Below are 21,088 nucleotides of genomic sequence, written 5' to 3'. Positions count from 1 at the left end.
CTTTTAATCCGATTTGTGTTTTGACCACAAAGCCTTTCTCATTCCTGTCTGCTCTGCCCTAGGAATCTCTTTCTTGCCCTGCTGCTCAGTCAGAGATGTGCTGCTGTTTCTCCTGTGCAAACGGTCAGCCCACCTCTCCTGCCCTCCTCAGCCTCTTGTTGCTGTTCCCTTCCCTCTGATTCTGTCGCAGCCGCAGGGTGAGAGATCCGCTTCAGCGACCCCCTCCCCGCTGCACGCTGACCTTTTTGGCAGGGGTGCTAAGAGGGAGGGGTAGTTAACCAGTGCTGGTGTGAGAGAGCGGGAGAGGGATGGGGAAAGGGTAGGATGGAGCACATTCTTCAGCGTCAGCCTGTAGAGCAGCTTAAGGCCTTGTAGCCCTTGGTGTACTTTGGGGTTTGAATTCTAGTAAAGGCAATTCTTTGCCACACCTTCAGATGAATTGCCGTAACACTGTTACCCCAGTGGAAGGCTGCCATATTTTGTGCTGAACTTTTGTGTTTTTAAAAAAAATTGTACTGGTAGAGGCTTTTGGCGCTGCAGAAATGGGATGCAATGTGTTTTATCTTTCACTCATGATAAACAGGGCTTCTCTTTACAATTTTACTCTGAAGTGGATAAGGATGGAGAAAGGATAGTCATGAAACAGAGTCATGAAGGAAGAGAACATACCGATAATTTGAAGTAGTGTCAGAAGATTTCTTGCTGGTATTCAGCTTCTGGATCAAGTAACAGAGAAGGCCTTTGAAAGGGCATGGATTTCAAGTTAATAGCAAAAGATTATCCGTCTTGTTGAATGATTCTGGGTTGTAGCTTCAGTTGTACAGAAAGTGTGTTTCTAGGATGTGTAAGGAAGAGGTGAGAAGCTTCCTTTGAATGCAGATACTTACATGTGATCAAATGCGTGATGTGTTGTGGATGCAGATAGCATTAGGAATTTGTGTGTGAGTAGATCACCTGTAAAGTCTTTGCTTTCTTTGATAATCATCTCTTGTGGTTATGTGCTGCTGCTGTTTTAATCAGGATTTATTTTACTGTTGTCAGTAGAACCAAGCCTACGTGACAGCGTAATTTATGTGAGAGGGAAAAGAGTTCTACAGGTTTGCTCTCAGAGTAATAAAGCCCCTTATGGAGGCAAGGCAGCGTGTATTTTCTGGTAGCAATAGCTGAAGATTACATCATCTGTAGAGACAAAGAAAACCTGTCTGGTCAAGCAATGAAATGGCAGATGAATAAAGGTGGGAAGAGCTATCTCTTAAATGCCTTGTGCAGAGAGATCTCTCCAGATAGAGAAACATCCCATGTTAGCTCTGCACTTCTTCGCGCTCCCCACTCATCCTTTATTTCATCTTGTTTGCAAAGTCTGTCAAGTGAGAAATAAAGCATTGTGACACTGAGGCAACATGGGTAATTGCCTACAGTAAAAGAAAGTTTCTGATTGAAGGTTTTTGGGGGGTTGGCTGGTTTCTTCTTGTTGTCGTTATTTGAATGTCACATTCAGAAGGCAATCTGAGAGATGATCCGGGCTCATCAGAATTGCCACTCTCAGGTTAAATTGAGTGGGAAGTCTGGTAAATTAAGTGGGAAGTTAGTGCTGGCAGCCAGAGCCACAGACGAAGGCTGTGAGCGGCTGGCCCAAGTATCCGTGTATGGTCAGAACTTGGGAGATATCCCACATAATCCGTAGAAAAGTTGTTGCTACAACAGGAGGTCACCTCTATCAGGTGCTGATCCTTTACGTTTTATTTAATCATATTGCTTCCCTTTCTGCTGGCAGTAAGAGGTGCTGGAGCGTTACTTTACTACAAGTGTCCGGGTAATACCTTTCTGGAACTGACAGCCGCGTTTGAGACGGCTTAGACTGGGATTAGGTTGTAGGGAATTCCAATTCAAAAGACTCAAACAAATGAAACCAACAAAACCCGCCAACCCCGAAGTGACTGTTGATAGCAACGAAGCAAACGTTTCAGTATGGAGAAGCAGGCATGCTTCGTGTGTCTCTTGTGTACGAGGGCTGAACTACTTGGGGCGTTTAACCTGCACCTCTGGAGGTTTGCTCTGGATGTTTTGCGGCAAACCGCATCAAGAAAGCGTCCCAAAAGCGGGAACTGAAGCGGCCTGTCGTTTCGAAAGGGGCTATTTCTTACTGCAGAGCCGCCATCTCCTCCCTTCGGGGGAAACAAGCTGACTAGCGCAAGGGACAATTTCCAGAGGGGCGCTTTGGGGCAGCGCGGCGCTGACTGCCCGCGGGGCCGGTGCCGCGTCGGGAGGGAAGAGACCAGACGCGGGGCGGGGCCGGGGCGAGGGGCGGGGCCAGGCGAGGGGCGGGGCCGGGGCGCGGCAAGCGGCGGCGTGGAAGCCTCTCGGTTTGTTTTCCTTGCCGTTGCCGGGCTCCCGCCGTGGCAACCGGGGTCCCGGTGCCTCAGCGCGGCGTGCCTCAGTGCGCTGTGGGTGCCAGAGCGCGCCTCCCACTCTCCGAAGCGGTGTTTGACCGACTCCGGATTTCCTGGCAGCGCGGGAGGATTTAAAAGGACCGGCTTGAATATTTCTGTGACAGCGAGAACCGTTTCCAGGTGAAGGTCGCTGAAATTTTAATATTTCCTGTCACCTCAGTCAGACGATTGTTGCGCTCCTGGTCATACAAGGCTGTTTTAAATCTGGAGACTCTATCTAGGGGGTCTCTGCTGTCCCGGGATGGGGGAAGAAAAGGTAGTGGCTGCGTGGATGATGCTGTCTGATGGAATCAAGCAATAGTGAAATGCCTTAAGAGCTAAAGTTGCTGAAATTGAAGGAATTGCAGAAGTTGGAGTCATTGCTATGTTGTAGAAATACTTACGTGAGAGAAATGAAGCTCTTGCTCTATAACTGTTTTAATTTTAATGAAGCAAAATCCAGAGGAGATTAATACCGTGGCGGGGGGGCGTGTGTGTGTGTATACTTGCATGTGTGGCGGCAGGATCCCAGCCTGTGATACCGAAACCTCGATTCTGGGTGCATCGAACTCCGTACATCTCGTTTAAGGGAGTAGTGCATGAGCCACTGAACTGTGAGAGCTAGCACCATAAACTAACTGGGCTTTCTGAAAAGGTAATAGTATTTGGAGGAGCAGAGAGTTCAGAGGAAAAGACACCTTGCACTGCTGGTTTTGCACAAACTTCTGTTGTTCTATGGGAAACAAAATGGCATGATAAAATTTAAATAAACGAGCCCTGCTCTTTTTCCTCATGATAGCTAATTTACATCAGAGTTTCTCTCGGATTGCTGTTGTATGTCTTTAGCAACCTGGGAAACCTTTTTTATTTCATTGTATTAATAATTATTTACTCATCATTTTTTTTGTTAGAGCTAGTGAACAAACTCCAGAAATAGTGGAGGTTTATTAATTCAAAATACTGTAGCTTTACAACACACATTGACAACAAAGCCTGTAGAAGTCCTGGTCTGTTTGGAGCTGACCCTGGGGAGGACTGTACGTGATTTGAACCGGTTAGTAGGGGACGAGACATCCTACCGCAGTTTACAATAGGGTTTTCATTAAACTCAGTGTTTAATGAGCTTATCACATGCTGAGCCTTTTTCCTCAAGGGTTCTCTATTTTTTTAATTTCCTTTTATTGTTAGTAATTAAAGGTTAAACTGTTTTTCAAATCAGTCTCTGTACAGGGTTGCACAGTTTGAGGCTTTCCTTATTTAATAATTCTTGTGGAAACTTGGATTTTCACTGCCAACACAACTGCTTCTACAGTACACTTTGCAAGAACTTCATGTAGCTTGTAGGACAAATCACCGTTTCTTTGAAGGGACGAAGTACCTCTCCTTATTGGTAGGCGGGAGTGTTTTAAGCTATCCTGTGTCTAGTTCGTGCAGATGGAGCTACATCTCCTTTGTGGTGAGTTTGTCTGTGGTGTCTATGTTACTCTTTATGCAGTCGTTTTGCTAAAGAAAACATTTAGTCTGTTTTCCATTGTGCATAGTTAGGAGCTCTCAAAAATGCCCCAACATTTACTGACCTGTATCGCTTATCCCATCCTTGTTCCTATCTGAGCAGATTTCCCTCCCCCGCCCCCCCCAATAGTCGAGTGCTAGTGTTGCATCTATCTACCCTTAGTGAATACATTTTATTTTAATAAGCAGAACCAAGCCACTGAATGTGAGACATGGACAGCATGGGTAACCATGAAATTTCATAAATATTTGTAGCAGGCTGGTTGGGTTCCCAAGCGGAACAGCTGGACTGGTTTGAGAGCGGTTCATTTAATGAGGAATCTTTAACTGCAGTAACTGTATATCCAAGCCAAGACTAATGACCCTTCTGGTTTAAAAACAAACAAACCAATTTTAGGAGAATTTTACTGGTTTTTCATTTTTAGTGCTGTTTCTTGAAACACTGAAATGAAGGAAGAAATGTCTTAAAATCTTGAATGAGTGAAATATATAACTTCCCTTGCTGGAATTTGAGAAGTTGGTCTCTAGGTTGGTGCAGACAACTATAGCTAAAGCAAAATCTTCTAAAAATAGAGTTTTGTGAGGAATGTTATAGCATCACAGCGGAAATGATTGTGCTTTCTTTTTACTTTCATATGAGGTTATGTACAATGTCTTTTTCTGGGGCTGTTGCTTTTGGTTTCTTAAGGAGTTGTAAGCCATCTAAAATTACACTTATTTTGCAACATTTTCCTTTTTCCCATTTTTAAAACTGGACACAAAAGTATGTGAGATTTCTAAACTTAACTCTTCACTTGCCACCCAAGTACCAGAGAACTGAGGACTGAACTTAATGTATTTGTTTCTAAAGCTTTGAAAGAAAAGCATGGTTAGAAAGCTCTTGAATTGTGTGTATGCACTGTGAAATTTAGTACACAAAAATCTCTGTAAGTCCTCCCATATTATTTAATTATTCTGAAAAAACTCCCTCCCCACCATTAACATAAATCAGAAATAGTTGAGTGAACAGAGTGGGGAAAGAAGTAGTATGTGCTTTCCATGAAATAATTATTTGCACACTGAAGTGGAAACAAGTACTGTGAACAGTAGGGAAAGGAAGGAAGAATTTGTGAAATATATTGTCAAGAAGCAGCAGTGTCACAGACTTTAAACCTTGTAGTTTTAAAAAAAAATGGTTAGAAGGGTAACACCTGGACATATTTTTGTGTTGTTTTGCTACTGCAAAGTAGGTAGTGTGTTTGTCTGATTTATTAAACCCAACCTCCTGAAATTTGCAGTTAAAAGAAAATGGATTTGTGGTAAAATGTTCAGTTCTTACACTCTGCAATGAAAACCTAGAAGCACAGCTTTTGCTTCTTTTTTTTTTTTTTTAATTGCTAAATTATTCGATTTCACTAATAATTCCAAATAGCTACTTTAGTCTAAATAAATCTGTTCTGGGTAGGTTTTTCATAGATACTGTAATTTCAAACTGTGTTTTGTTTTGTAATTACTTCTTCTCGATCCTTATCAGTTTTTACCCTTTCTTGACTTTAAATGTTTCTTACAATAATTAGAGAATTGTGCAGCTGAGGGAAGATTGCATTTAACAAATAAGGCTTGGTATATCATGGACACCCAGTTCAAATTTTTTTTTTTTTAAATTCCCTTCTGTTTCAGTGTCATGTGAGTTTTAGAGCAGTAGGTGTATTTTTACAAGTCATGTTCATAGCAAATCTAGATACAGTGGAGGCAAATGATTGTAAAATACCCCTTTGACCTTATGGCTTCAGCAGTCATTTACGCTCATGCAAACCTACGGAGAGTATTGTGTACCGAAAGCATGATTTGGCCCTAAATACTTAAACACTGAATAAATGAAAACAGCATAAAGTCCTCTGGAGCCTTTCAGTGGCCAGTGGAGTTTGTGAGGCGGGCGCTGGGTGTGTGTGACATCCATCTGAGAGATTGAGAATGTAGGGAATTCATGGAAAAAATCCAGCGCCGTGCTGCAAATCCTTAGGGGGAAAAGTCAACCAGCTCCAGATGTTGACATGGTTGACTGCGAGCACATGAAGTGCTGTGGATTTAACTCTTGCAGTCAGAGTGCTTTTTTTTTTTAAAAAAAACTCTGGCAACTACCAGGGGAGAAACACATTTTCACTTCTAGAGACAGGTGAGATGGTGGGAGCAATTAAGTTACAGTGCCAAGGGTGTCTATCAGCCTACTAAAACAGAAGTTTTATTTATTAATTTCATTTTTAATGGGTGAGACAGGAATTCAATCATTCTCAAAATATGAATTTTCCAACATCTGATCAGTATACTTCTGATAAAACAGAAATAAATTCTTACCACAGACTAACTACTAATAAATTGTGAAATCAAGCACTTTTGATTCCCAAATCTCATATGTTTCTTTCAGAATAAAACAAAACACTTGTAATTATTAAAACACAAGCAACACCTTGATTCAATTAAAAATGTTTGAAAGCTTAACTGGTACATAAGCAGTTAAATAGAATTTCAGCATTAGTTCTTAGCCACAGTGGATTTAAATAGCAAAGTGGATCAATTTTATGATATCACCTTTGATATTTATCGCTGCCTCTGGATATATTTTTATTGCATTGTTCTCCTTGACTAGCACATAACTGGCGAAGTGAAGCCCTGCTCAGGACAGACCTAAAGAAATTGTATTCATAGTGGTGTTTTACTAGATATTTTTTTTTAAATTTATTTTTTTCTGGTAGGTGTTTTGAAGAGGCTCTCCTGTGTTTCTTAAAGATGCTTTCAAATTCAGTGAATTAATTCAGAAAGTGCTAGTTGTCTTGCCAGAATACCTGTGGTAGTGACATGCTGCAGTACTGTGAACAACAGTACCTTGTGTAAATAAATTCCAAACCTTTCCAAGTGGAATTACTCACAGTTTGCTTTGCATTCAGAAGTGCACTAACAATGTTTGGGTAACAAGAATGTAATTAATAAAAATGTCATTAAAGAATCCGACTGCTAAATATAAAGTTCAGTGTGTAGAGCTGACTTCTCGAGTCTTCTGTTTCTTTTGTGCCTCACTGGATATAAAATGCTCTTTGGGGTATATCTTGTGAAAGTACAGTTTGGATATATATATTGCACTGCAGGCTTGTCACACAACAGTGGCAGCCTCCTGGTGGCATGCAGGCAAATTTTCTGAATGGCATCTCTCTCCTCAAATGCTGAGGAAGGGCACCAGAACGTCAGTTTAAAAGACTCTTTCAGGGATTTAAACGTGAAAGAAGTAGACGGGGAGAGACCGGGAGTAACAACAGGAGGTCACTTAACAGCTGACATCCAAGCTCTTTGTTACTTTGGGGATGAAGTACCTTCTGAACAGGTTAAATGCTTTTTGTTGTGGAATAAAGGTATAGTGCTTGGATTAACTCTAGAAGTATACCCACCTTGTGCTGTGATGGAGTGATGGAAGTGTGACGTGTGTAGCATAGTTAAAGCTTCTCAGATTGGTATTAAAAGTATGTGTTCAGTCAGTATTTTTTTGTTAGTTTTCCCTTTGACAATTTATTCAGTGAAGTATTGCAAGGTAGCATGTTTGCTGGACTCACAAGGAAGACCTGATTACTGATTTAACAGTTTAAAAGCTTATCGCAGTGCCTCTAAACTGTGTTCTCTATTTTTATGATTGCATTTGCTATCTTAATACATACTCATACCTGCAGATTTTGTAATGGTTACTCAGCTCTTTTCACCTGCAAAGCATTTTACAGAGACATAGCCTTTATCTTGGGGTGTTACGAACACATCATTTTATGAATAGAATAAGCAAAAATCCTTTGAATGCTTATCATAAATATGATGAGTTGCCTTTATACGCTAGTCTTACATCCTATCTCCCACTTTGGAAACAGAATACCTCATTAATTCGTTCATTCATATCCTTTATCCTTCCTCTCTTACAGTAATCCTGTTTACCTGTAAAACCTTGGAACTCCTCTTGAACGCTAAATTTGTGTTCTAGGAATAAATAAAAAAGGGAATGCATCTTCAACTGCAACTATAAACTTTTAATAATTTTTTTGAAACCTCAGGATATTCAAAATGCATTCCCAGGGAGTGTTTGCAAGAGGAAAGGGGAACCCTTAGAAAGCTGTGTCTCTAGCTGCCCACCAGTTGCCTGCAATGACTCATGAGTGCCTTTTGACCTCTCCTCTGCTCTTGCTGCTTTCCTTCGTCTGGTCTTTCCCACTTAGGCCTGGCATTCCCCACTAGCTGTCAGCCCCAGTTTTTGTTCTACCTTTATCTAAGTCATGTCAGATGGAGATGGAGATTTCTGTATGTCTAAGGGTAAATACATTGTTGTTATAGCAGGACTGAGGAAGAACAGAAGGGAGACTCTGTAGACCTTGTTTCTACCAGAGGTGTTAAGAGGGCTTGCTCATGAACAAATTTTTATTTAGCATTAAATGATCAGTGTTCAGCCAGAAAAATCACTTTTAGTGAAGACAAACTGAGGAATATATTAAAGTACCTGTTACTAAATAATTATATGTGATATGTACCCCAGTGTTTGAAAAAATGCCTCTAACTTTGTGAATTCCCATTAAGCCATAATAAGCTTTCTATTAAATTACATAGCTTGATGGAAATGACAAGGAATTTATTTCTGGACCTAGGAGTAAATGAATATAGATACAAAAATGGTTCCTTGGCTTTATCCTTGTATAGTGTCAGCATACAGCTGCATAATATTTGATTCATATGAGTCACAAAATATTAATAAAATAAGCACATTGTTTTTTCTTTGGTAACCATCTTAAAATGAAAAGCGAGTTCAAATGTGTTATTGCTGCTTCTAGCTGTGCTTACAGTCTTATTTCCCTTCCCCACCCTGCCACAGCCTGAGGTGTTCTCACAGCGAGTTGTTTTTGTTCGTGGAGTGTTCTGGTGTTTGCAAGAGGTGTATTACAATGCAGTAATAATTCTGACTTCTTCAGAAAAAATGTCTGTTTGTTCTTATCCTGCTCCATCACAAATTACTCAGTTTGAACATCTCTGTTTTAAAATGTTCAGGGAGTTAGGGTGTTACCAGAGGTCAGACTTTTAAGTGATCTAGCAGTTAACAATTAAATAATTTTGAACCATTAGATAAATGGAAAAACATAAAGCTTTGCTTCTGTCGACTGAGAAACAACCACCAGTAGGCTGCTGATAGTGAATATAAATGTAGTTTGTCCTCTACATAGCTATTAGAAGCCAGTATACTTGTAGATTTAGCTTATTATTTAGTTATGTTTCAGCCTTACCTAGACTGCGTTGTCTGTGCGTTCATGAAGATGCAGCTCTGCCCAAAGGGGGGACATAGGCAAGCAGAATCAAATAAACTGGAAGGAACTCCTGGAGGTCAGGTAGCCCAGCCCCTGCACAAAGCAGGGCCAACTGCAGAGTTAGATCCAACTTAAAGATCGATCAAATAAAAACTAAATCACTTTTTGGGGAATTCAGTGACACATGTACTTTTGAAAGTGTTCTCCTGTGTGCCTTTGGGCACTGAAGTAGCACATGTGTAGCTTAAAAGAAAGGGGCCATGCCTTCTCCCAGGATGTTTCTGTTGAATTATTTTTATATTCATCTTATCAACATTTGTATATTCCATTTTCCAACAAGTTTGGTCAGAGAGAAGAGTACACTCCCTCATGGCCTTGCACTTTTGATGGATGCTCAGAATAAAGGGTCAAGAACATTAAACTGAAATCCTGGCGGTATCCAAGCCCAAGAATCTTTTGGTGTCTTGAACGTGACATAGATTTTATTTTCACATATTATCCTGTTCATCACATGCTTATTACTGTTACTAAAACTGTCATTATAGGCAACAGCAGTTTTACCTGCTCTTGTTTTGTGTTTAAATGGCAGAACTTAAAGGCTTGGTGTCCTTGTTCCTTTCTACCTTATTCCTCCAAAGTTACTTATTTGGGGCTTGGGGAGCTTGCAGTTTCAGGCTCTGAACTGGATGTGTGCTGGCTTCTTAACTGCTGCATTTGAGGGGGTTTAATTTATCTGCCAGTCTGTGAATTTAGGCAGCTCACAGCCAGAGGGAGCAATAATACTTAAATTGTCCCAGCAAGACTGAGAGGGTGGTTGTCAGTGTCCTGAAGGAAAAACTCAATAGGTGCTCAAGAAAGAAATAATGCAAACACAGACTTGTGAGCAGTGGAGGGTAGGATTTTACCTGCTTGTATAGGTATCAACCTCGTTAATTTTAAGCGATGTGGAATTGCTGTAGATGAGGTTTCTGCCTGGCAATAGGGGTAATGCAGTGTGATGTATGGGAGAGTTCCAAGATTCATGGTGTTTAAAACAAGTGTGTTGTAATGTTAACTGTTTTGGGGGTTACAGATTTTCAGAAAAACAGGAAATTTCCCATGAGCATTTTCAAATCTTACTATTCTTTTGAGATAGAGCTGTAAATTCAGCTTTTTTTTTTTTTTTCTTGTCATCATTTTAGGTCAGCACAGGTTTTTGGTTTGGTTTCTTTTTTTTCTCTCGGAGGTCACTCTCTGCACGGAAAGTATATGGAGCTTTGCTTCAGGAATAATTACATGACTTCTGTATATTCTTTGAGTAATGATAGGATAGAAATAATTTTTTTTCTCACATAAGTTTGCCTTGAAGTAGAAAAACAACAAAAAAACACAAAAACCCCACAAAAAGACCTGCAAAAGAAGGAAAGAGAATGGGAGACTATAAACTGGAGAGGTACATTTGCAAATAAACTTCGTAAAGACCCATACAATGATACGAGGAAGGAAAGGAATTCTGGTAATCTTAGAACAAAAACTAGTCATTAAAAAAAATTAATAGTAGCGCACAGAAGAGGCACGCAGATAATAAAACAAGTATGTTTAAGCAGGTTTGATGAAAATGAAGAAAAATACATTTTAAAAGTTATATATATTTATATAATGGTATAATACAACATGAAATTGAGAAGGGAACTAACTGGTGGTTGTTGTTGTTGTTGTTTACAGTTGGACAAACAGAACATTCCAGTGTAAATTTGAAAGAAGACACTGAAACTACGGAGGCAAGTCCGTCTGACTCAAGCACCATGGACGGTGTAGATGCTGAGAAGGAGGATGCTCATACAGTTGAGCAGTCGCCATCTTTGGAAGAAGATGCAGAAGACCATGCATCCGAGCCACAGTCGTATGATCTGGGTTTTAAAAAGGTTTTTAAATTTGTTGGGTTCAGATTCACAGTGAAGAAGGAAAAGACAGGAAAATCCGAACCAGTTCAACTGCTTACTGTAAAAAAGGAAACACAAGTCCCTGAAGGAGCTGGTGATCAAAAAGAAGTCAGCTCAGAAGAAATAACGATGCCTGAGGATGCACTCTCTGCAGAAGACAATGCCAAAGACACACTGAAAAATGAAAAAACAGAAGATGAATCTCCTGAAACACCAGAAGCAAATGAGATTTGTTCTCAGTCAGCTGCCTTAGCCACTGATAGTGCATCGCCATTAAGAAAATTTTTTACTCAGGGATGGACTGGATTTAGAAAAAAGAAGAGTTTTAGGAAGCCTAAAGAAGATGACGTACAGTCTCCTCCTAAAGAAGATGGGCAAGAAAAAGAGGGGGCAACGTTAATAGCTGAAACCCGTGAAAAGGAGGAGAAATCTGAGTTTGAGGAACAAGACGAGGAGAGGAAGGTGACAGAAGTAACTATTGAAGAGCATGAGAAGGAGCAAAGTGAAGATGAAAAACAGGAGTCAAAAAGGATAGTGGCAGACATAGGAGCTGAAGCAAGTGGGAAGGAAGAGCTCATCAAGCACGATGAGCAGGATCAAAAAGAGGATGTAACAGCAGCAGTTGTTAAAGAAAGCGCGAAGGAGAAAAAAGCTGAGGATGATCATGAAAGGAAACTGGTGGAAGTCTCAGATGATCTTGGTGAAAAGGAGGTAAAAACTGAAGAAGGAGAAAAAGAAAGTGAGCAGACAGAGAAACCACTAAAGACCATCTCAGTGGTACCTGTTGTTGCTGACATTGTGAATGGAGAATTGAAAACATCCTCAGAAGTCCGACCCGTGGGAGAAAAACTGGAGTCATCAGAGAAATGTGAAATAGATGACAGAACTGAAATATCCTCTGAAGAGAGACTTGAAGCAGGATCTTTGGCCACGGACACCTCTGGTGAACAGCTTAAAAAATCTGAAGGAAGAGAAGGAAATAAATGTGCTCCACCAGAGAAAGAAACATTTGATGAAAAACCAGAGGAAGCAGAATTGAAAATGTCACCCACAGTAGAAGACATCACCCAAGGAGAAGCTCCGGATACAGTCACAGAGAAGAAAGAAAGCAAAGAACGTGAGACAAAACTGATACTGAGTGCTCCTGGATTGAAGTCCTTTTCTACTTCTGAATGTTCAGTTGACAGAGAGGATGATCAACAGTCACTCAAACCCACTGATGAAGGATTACAGGGAAAAACTAGCATAGTTAAGACTGATACTATCAAACCAGACGAAATAATCACAGAAGTAACTACTGAAGAGGCAGCTGGAAAGAGACCTCCGGAAGGTATCACAAATGAAGTTGAACTGCTGTCTTCTCAAGAAAAAAATAAACTGCAAGGCAGCCCTTTAAAGAAACTCTTTACAGGTACTGGATTAAAAAAACTGTCTGGAAAGAAGCATAAAGTCAAAAGAGAAGAATCTAAGTTAGGGGAACATGGTGAACCAATTCAGCACTTATCAGATTCCCCCGATAGCCCAGAGGAGCAAAAAGGGGAGAGTTCTGCTTCTTCTCCTGAGGAGATGAATGAAATTCCTTCTTTGGAGAAATGTGTAGATGGAATGCAGGTCACTGAAAATGAAGATGCTGCAATTTCAGATGTGGAGCGCAAAAGAGAAAGCGTTACCCCCTGGGCATCATTTAAAAAGATGGTGACTCCCAAGAAGCGTGTCAGAAGACCTTCTGAAAGTGATAAAGAAGAAGAAATTGATAAGACAAAGAGTGTTGCAGCGTCTGCAACTGAAAATACTATGGATGAAAACCAGGGAGAATTAAAAGAAAATGGGATGGACCAGAAACCAGAGAAAACCACAGAAGAGCCCAAAAAAAAGGTTGACACTTCTGTGTCGTGGGAAGCTTTTATATGTGTAGGTTCCTCAAAGAAAAGAGCAAGGAAATCATCATCATCTGATGAAGAAACTGAACATAAGCTTGGTCAAGAAAGCCAAAAATTAGAAGAGTCTGGACAGAACAAAGAAATGGCAACAGATGCAATGATTACTAGTTCTCAGGAGAGCGATCAAGGACCAGGGAATTCTTCCCCAGAACAAGCTGGGAGCCCATCTGAAGGGGAAGGTATTTCAACATGGGAATCATTTAAAAGGTTAGTCACTCCAAGAAGGAGATCCAAAACCAGAATGGAAGAGAGAGCTGAAGACTCTGTTGTGGGATCTAGCCTTGAGCATTCAACATCGGATGGTGAGCCTGGAAAAGATGAATCATGGGTTCCATTTAGAAAACTGATACCTGGGCGTAGGAAAAAAAAGTCAGATGGAAAGCCAGAACCAACTCATCTTAAACAAGCAAGAGAAGACATGGCAGAAGCAACTGAAGAAGATTCAGATATTCCTGCTGTTGTTCCTTTATCTGAATACGAAGCAGCAGAGCAGGAGAAAATTGAAGCCCAACAAGCGAAAGATGCTGAAGCGATGAGAGAAGAAACTTCAGAGAAGGAGAGAGCAGAAAAGTTAGAGGAGACCCTAAGAGCTGAGCAAGCACATGAGGGACTGGTACATGCAGTTACTGTTACCGTTGTGGAAGGGGAAAGGGCGGTTACCAGTATTGAAGAAAGGTCACCGTCTTGGATATCTGCTGCTCTGACAGAGTGCATTGAGCAGGCAAAAGAAGAGGAAGAGAAAGAAACTGAGAAAACATTTGAATCGGATGTTACTGTGGAAGAAGCAGTGGTAGCTGCTAAGACAGTGCCAGAGATGAGAAAGGATGTAAGCGATGACACCACAGCAAGTGAGCTAGAGGTAACCTCAGAAGCAGTGACAGCTCTGGAGGAGACGGCAGAAGCTTCCTGCACTGAAGAAACAATGGAAGTGTCCTGTGCTGAGGAGACAACTGAGATGGTTTCTGCTGTTTCACAGCTGTTAGAAACCCCAGATACTACAGAGGAAGTTACGCCTGTACAAGAAGTAGAGGCCACTGAACAAAATTTGAAAGAATTAGACAAACAGACGCAAAAAGTTCTTCATGAAGTTGTTGAAAGAGTAAAGTTAGCAGATGTAGCACAGCTGGTTAGTGAAAGAACCGGGTCAGCAGCTACAATTACAACAGTACAAGACATTGAGTCAGAAGTGAAAGATGATGCTAAAGATGGGAACACTGTTATGCTTGGACAGTCCTTGGAAAAAGGAGAACACAAGGAGGATGGCCTCCAGCCCCTGGGAAGTGCAGGGAGCATTCAGGGCCAAAACGGAGTTGAAGAGGGTGTTCTACATGAAAGTTCAGAGAGAAGTGAAATATCTGCTGCAGTGAAAGAAAGCACAGAAGGATGTGAAAATGTAGATGTATTGAGAGATGAAAGCCAGCGGCAGGCATGTGAAAAAGGAGTTGTAGAAGACCATGAAGAAATATCTGAAGTGGAGGGGACAGCAGAGGAATCTTCATCGCATGACACAGAGTTTCACAGCATCAAAGCAGTCACTCCCAAGGAAGAGAGATTGGTAAAGGAGGAGCCTTCAGAACCAGAGAAATTGCCCATACCAGAACTGACAGTAGAGGAGAGGAGCGATGAATGTATTCCGGAAGTACAGGCTGCAGTGAGTATTACATCTAACACAAAGGTTGATTTGTCAAAAGAAAAACCAGCATGTGTTAGATATTATACCTAATTTAAAACCAGGTTGTGGCCATACTACTATAAAGGACCTTCCTTGTGCAGCCTGTGGCAACTGAAGTTAATTTCTGGTGAGACACACACACACACACACAGATGTCCAGAAGCAGCAGCCACTGAGGCTTGTGTGCAGAGTGAGGTGGATGCAGTTCCTGCAGCAATGAAGTAGGAGATGGTGTGCATAGATCCGCAGGTGCTGAAACAATTGCCATTAGGGCTCCTGCACAGCACAGTGTGACTTGATGTATATGAACATACATATGTGAGCCGTATGGCACCATACATAGTGGATGGTATCTTCAGTTGTAGGCAGAGATACCGTTGTAGTACCTCTGCAAAGGGCAGAGATGAAATGACACCACTATCTCCAGTTTTAAATGTGTGGGAATTATTGTGACTGATGCGTTCCTACCTTCTTCCCTACCTCCCCACCATCTTCCTGTCTTTGTTTCAAGTGGTGTTAGCTGCCCCTTGCTTTAGGCTACCCTTTGTTTAATGAGCTGTGTGTCCTGAGAAATTGAACACAAGCTAGAATCTTGGTGACCCGCTAGTCTCTGTTACCACCTCACACTCTTCCCATAACTCTCCTCCTTTTGGTCATTTTTTTCTGTTGCTTTTTTCACCCAGAACGTCACCCCCTGCTTGTACCCTTTTTAACAGGTCTGTTGAAATTCTCCGCAGGTGCGGGACAAGACAGAGGATGAAATCTCTTCCTTGGGGCTTACAGCTGAAGAACCTCTGCAGCTTCAAGGAGAGGGTGAAACCCTCACTGCGAGATCAGAGTGCACAGAGGCAGTTGTCACTGTGGTCCCCATGAAACCTGAAAGACAAGATGAAATTCCTGACTTAGACTCAAAAGAGCAAGCTTGTACTGAAGGGCGTCCTAGCAGGGCATCTGCCCAGGGAGAGGAAGAGGAAGACGATGCTGTGCTGCTTGGAGTAAAAAGCACAGAAGTCACTGTTGCTGAGGTTCCACTGCTGAATCAGGTAAAAACCTCTGCCCTTCCTTTGGAAACAAATGTTTCAGGACCGGCTGCAGATGCTGAGCAGAGTGTGAGGGATGGGGCTGGCAGGGACATTCCAGCAAAAGATTCTGTGCCACAGTGCCTAGAGCCACAATGCAGAGAAAAAACAACTGAAACCCCCTCCCAGAGTGATGAAACCACAAGTGACAAAATGGAAGATGCTATGCTCAAAACTGAAACACACTCGGAGAATACCGCTGTCACTGAGGCTCCCATGCAGATTGAAGCAGACAGCATATCTAATTTAGCATCAGCATGCCCAGACAGCACTGAAAATGGAAGTGCTGTCCTCACTGACATAAGTCTTAAGAAATGTGAAACGCCAGGCAGCTTAGCTGAAGAAGACGCTGTGGAAAAAGAACAAGAACTTGTAGAAACCTCCAACTGTCAAGACTTTCAGAAAGAAGATAACAAAAACAAAAATGAGCAATCACTGGAAAGACCCAAAGAAGTATTTGAATCTGGAAAACAGGAAGGTGATGAATGTTCAACAGCTGTCCAGCAAGAGGTTTTAACTGTGCAAGAAGAAGGCTCTGAGTCGGACTTCCTACATGCTGAAAGCTTGGAAGCTCTGAGAGTGCCTGTGCCTGTAGCAGCTGCAGCAGTTGAAGAGCATGTCATCACAGAAACAGTAACGCCCACAGACATGACAGCCAAAACTGTACAGCCCTTGGCAACCACACCAGAGCAAACGGCTTCTGAAGGGGTCCCAGTTACTACTGTTGACTATTCAGGCTGCGAGACTGCAGAGCTTAGTAGTGCAGAAGCACCTGAGCCTCAAGTGACTCCTACTTCCATGAATGGAATATCAGAGGAGCAAGAGAGGCCCCAGAGTACAGAGCAACCCAAACAAAATGGTTTTCCTCTAAGCGACAGCTTGTCTCTCACCCATATGGAATTTGAGAAGGATGTTGTCCAGTCTGTGACTATAGAGTCCCAGAGTACGAAAATTGTATTAAATGCCATCCAGACGGCTGTTCACAAACTTGTAGAAACAGAAGAGTCAGCTGCCTTTGAGTCAGAGCAGCGCATTAAGTCCATAGGGAAAAGCCCATCAGATACAAATATCCATGAACTTCTGGAAAGAATGCAGGTGGATCATCAACTTCCAGTAAAAGAGGAAGATATATTGAGGAAAGAACAAGAGCTCCAGCAACCAGGAATAGAGAAAATTGCTGCCTTAACAGAGTCTGCAGAAACTCATGCAACTGTATTAAAAACAAAAGATATGCTGTTAACTTCTGAGATGCTGAAAGATGGACAAAGTCAGAGTTCTTTAACAATTGTGACTAGCCCTGAAGATGTTTCAATGGAAAGTGTGAGACTTCAGAGATCAGCACTAGAACTAAGTACTTCAGAAGATTCAACCAAAGACCCCCTAGACATACACCCACCAAAATTAAGGGAAAAAGAGATTGAGCAGACTGTGGAAATCCCAGACCAGCATACAGGTCAGCCAACATGCAGAGAAAATGAGGGAAAACAATGTCGCCCACCAGTGGAAGATGGGAAAACAGAGATATGGGAGGACGATAGCTGCCAAGAAGGAATGTCTTGTGATAGTCCACAAAGTCCAAACTCAGTGGCTCCTGAGGCCTTGCATGTAAGTAGCATTTTTAGCCAACAATTACTTTATTTTTCAAAAATAGTTTTGGAGGTCTCTAAAACTGTTGTGTCTCTTAATTTTGTTTTTTGATTCTGGTGAAAGGCAGCCGCCCCACAGTTTAATCAACAGACCACAGATATATGGGTTGTTTGGTTGGTTTTTATCCTTGTCATTTTACTGCCTGTCTCGCTGACTGCTCAACACGTTGTTTCTTCTCTGTACAGCTACCCTCAATTTAATGGCCTTTGACTTGGCCTGTAGTTTAGGGTGATATTTCTGGGAGGTAGAAAATGTGGCTTCCAGTTTTCCTAGATATGCACTCATATGGCACGTGCTTAATGTGTGGGAGTTAATCTGCAAACACTCTTCCTCTCTAACAACGCTCTTTTTAAAATCCTAAAGGATGTGAGTGTTGCCTTCCGCGGTAAACCTGGATTGCTTTGTGTACCAAATTTCTTTGCACTTCAGTGAAATCTGAATCGGAAATGATAGGCACAGTTTCTCCCTAGGATATTTACTGCACTTGCTTCACTAAGTCATGAGACCTTTATCTCTATCTTTGAGACCTGCTTGGGAAAATAACATATTTTTGAGAGAGTAAGTTGTCATTAATAAAGCTTTTTTAACTGTCGTCTGTCTTTCAGATGTGCTAAGCATCCATGTGGCATTTGGAGAGATGCCAGTGCTAGAGAACAACTGACAATCCTGCGACAGAACCAGGAGCTTTATTCACTACCCTTTATTCTCGGATGTTAACATGTGTTCTTCTGAAGACCACGTCTTTTTTTGTTATTTCTGTTAAAAAAAAACAATGCCTTTAATGTTGGCTATAACCACACGTTTGTTCCATTCGAAGGTCATTTGCGTCTGCCCAAAATACACCATTTAGACTGGAGATACACAACTGAATGAATGGAGAGACCACTAAAATTTGTACCACAGTTGTCATTCCCTCACTTAATGTGTGTCCTGTCTGTCCCATCTCCTTGAATCCCTTCACTCATCCCCGAATCCCCCTCCCTTCTCTCTGCAGTCTTCCTCACCCCCCACATCTTCCGTAGCTGCCTCGATTTGACCTACGAGTGGCTGTAGATGCTGCTTGACTTGTGTGTGAGGGGGAAGAGAAGGGCTGACTGATGGGAACACATGAGAGACTTCTGGCTGAGTGGCAGATGTGTCTTTATCAAACAGCAGGAACTGGATTACGCACAAATTCTTGAGCAAGATGCTCAAGATTGCTGCCTTTCAGTCCCATTCAGGTATCTCTATCTGTCCTTCAGTTGTATTTGTGCAGGCCTGATTTAGTCAGAAATTACTTCTACCGTGTAGCTTGAAAGGAGATTGAGAATACCCTTCTTCTTCTGTTGTTCCAGACTTCAGGTCTCAGGACTGGACTGTAATGTGTTGAATATTTATATGTATGTCTTAAACCCAGTTCTGATTTTAATGTAGAGCTATGATACTTCTGTACTATTTAGGTGTTCCCTTAAATGAATTTTGTAGAGTAGCCCAGAGAGGAAATTGATACCATTGGAGCAGAAATTGATAACATGTAGCTTCCTATTTATTGTTCCAGGATTTTCCCCTTGTAAAATCGCTCAAAAACTTGGCTGTCTTGCTTTGAATATTTATATGTATATCCTAAACCCAGTTCAGATTTTAATGTAGAACTATGGTATATCTAAAGACAAAAGGGGAGCCCTGACCTGAGTCAGATCTACCACTCACTTCTACTTGCAGTCCTCCCTGGTTTCTCAGAACCCCTACAGACTTACTATTTCCCTGTCATCTTGCTCATGTAGCAACGTCACCCAGTGGTACCACAACCCGCAAATTGCATCCTTCTTATTCCAGAGTCTGCTGCTCATTTCTGGTCACTGCCCCAACCAACCCCAAGCCTTTTGCCACACCTACACTATCTAACATCCTTCCTGCATACAAGCTTCCTTCTCTCCCAACCCCTACATGAACCTCTTTCCCACCACAGCATTTCCTGAAATCCTCCCCACTCCTTATCAATTCCCTGTCTTCTGTGAGAGGAGCATAGGAAGGGGGGTAAGGGCTTGGGGATTAATTCTGTTGTGGATTGTGAAAAATTGATGAGACCTTTGGGGTGCTGAGATTTTAAAAACCTTCATGTAAGGTGGATTGGACTGACAACAGCTGTAGATCTGAATGAGCAGAGTGACGGCAAGACGAGAAGAATCGCCAAGACCCAAAATCCAGGGACACCTGTCCCCAACAGGAGTTGGCCCTCTCTTTTGTTGTTGACATTAAAATCAAACATGGGGTACAAGTCAGTACTTTCAGCTCTGATTTCTAAAGTGAAGGTTACAGATCACACTTTGTGAAACCGATGCCCGTCAAGTTGAACTACAGCTCACTATCCTACCTGTATAGTAATTTATTTTAAAGTCAACTTTTAGTGTACAAATGCTCTCGTTATGGGAGGTGCTTGCTTCTCCTTGAGGCTGCATAGACAGCAAGCAATGTGACTGATTGCACTGGTGTGATTGCACCATCTGGTGCTGCCCTGCGTGGAAGCATCAAAAGATTTTTTTTTTTCCTTACCTCAGAGCAAAGTATCTAAATATTGAAAGCCAAACAATGTGGTTTCAAACAGTCCAGTCTATCTCTGTCCATCACTGATGGCAGCTTTCCCCCTTAGCTTTGGGCAATTCCAACAGCCTTGGTTGGTTTTCACAGGTTTAAGTTGTCTTGCAAGTTCATCATGCTCTTAATAAGACCTCACAAGTGCAAACTTGGCTGAATTTGTACAAATTATATACCTATGTACGTTAAGCCATATTGCAATAACTGCAGCAGGTAAAACAACATAACAATAGCATGACCTCTGTAATCCTAATTCTTATGTTTGTAGCTCCAAAGCTGTTAATAATATGTAAAGTTAATTCTTGTCTGAACCTCATTTAAATAAAGCTAGCTTTACCACGATGTAAATTGTCTGTTGGTAGTAATTGGACAGGCTTTAACTTGCCTGTTTTCTCCATTAATCCAGGGCCTAGGGAAGCAATGCAACAAACTTTTAACGATAAAACAAATACAAAGGCCGCTTCTTATAATTGACAGCTAAAAAATTACTGCACCCAAAAGCTTGCTAATGGTGCAAGGAGCATGCCTCCACATAAAGATACTATTTTCTTCCAGCATATTGCTTTGGCCTCCGAAATGAATTTGAGACTGTGACTTCTGGCTTGTGCTTAAAAGCTTGAAGCTTTCTCTAATCCAATGTACTGGGTTATGAAATTTGATTTTGTTTTTAAGGTAGATTTTCATTGATTAAATAAAATACAACTACAAATTTGTTCTTATGTGTGTATGTGGTGCTTTTTTCATCTTGCTTATTGAAAATTATTTTCTGATGGTTGCTTCATCCTCCGAGAGTTAGATTTGCTCCTGACAATTCATTTGTTGTTGTCTTTGACGTTCAGCTTTTGATGTGCATTAAAGGAACTAATTACAGAATTAAACTGTGATTTGGTTGTAGGTTTCTATAAAATATGCATACTTCAGAAGAAGTAATTAGAATAAGGTATTTCAGAAGACTGTGAAGAAAAAAAGCCTCTGTTAATTCAAGATAGACAAAAATATGTAGTGAGCCAGAA

The 21,088-nt window shown here is 41.5% G+C and overlaps 1 protein-coding gene across 3 annotated transcripts in view; it reads left to right on the top strand.

Annotated features, from left to right (window-relative positions):
- AKAP12 (A-kinase anchoring protein 12) overlaps positions 1–20,790 on the top strand; it is a 31,285-nt gene extending 10,495 nt beyond the window's left edge. The window contains exons 1-4 of one of the 3 annotated variants that reach the window (XM_074896558.1): positions 2,520–2,570; positions 10,946–14,754; positions 15,513–17,459; positions 18,107–20,790. In XM_074896558.1, the coding sequence (XP_074752659.1) occupies positions 11,026–14,754; positions 15,513–17,459; positions 18,107–18,115 (5,685 nt within the window). In that variant the 5' untranslated portion in view covers positions 2,520–2,570; positions 10,946–11,025 and the 3' untranslated portion in view covers positions 18,116–20,790. Of the gene's footprint in view, positions 1–2,519; positions 2,577–10,945; positions 14,755–15,512; positions 17,460–18,106 lie in introns of those variants that run through there. The other 2 variants (XM_074896559.1, XM_074896557.1) reach the window with 2 other exon arrangements.
- Positions 20,791–21,088: the final 298 nt, after the last annotated feature.

This window comes from Athene noctua, chromosome 1 (assembly GCF_965140245.1).
Source record: "Athene noctua chromosome 1, bAthNoc1.hap1.1, whole genome shotgun sequence".
NCBI classification, from domain to species: Eukaryota; Metazoa; Chordata; class Aves; order Strigiformes; family Strigidae; genus Athene; species Athene noctua.
The sequence above is the reverse complement of the archived record's forward strand: the minus strand, read 5'-3'. Positions and strand labels throughout refer to the sequence as shown.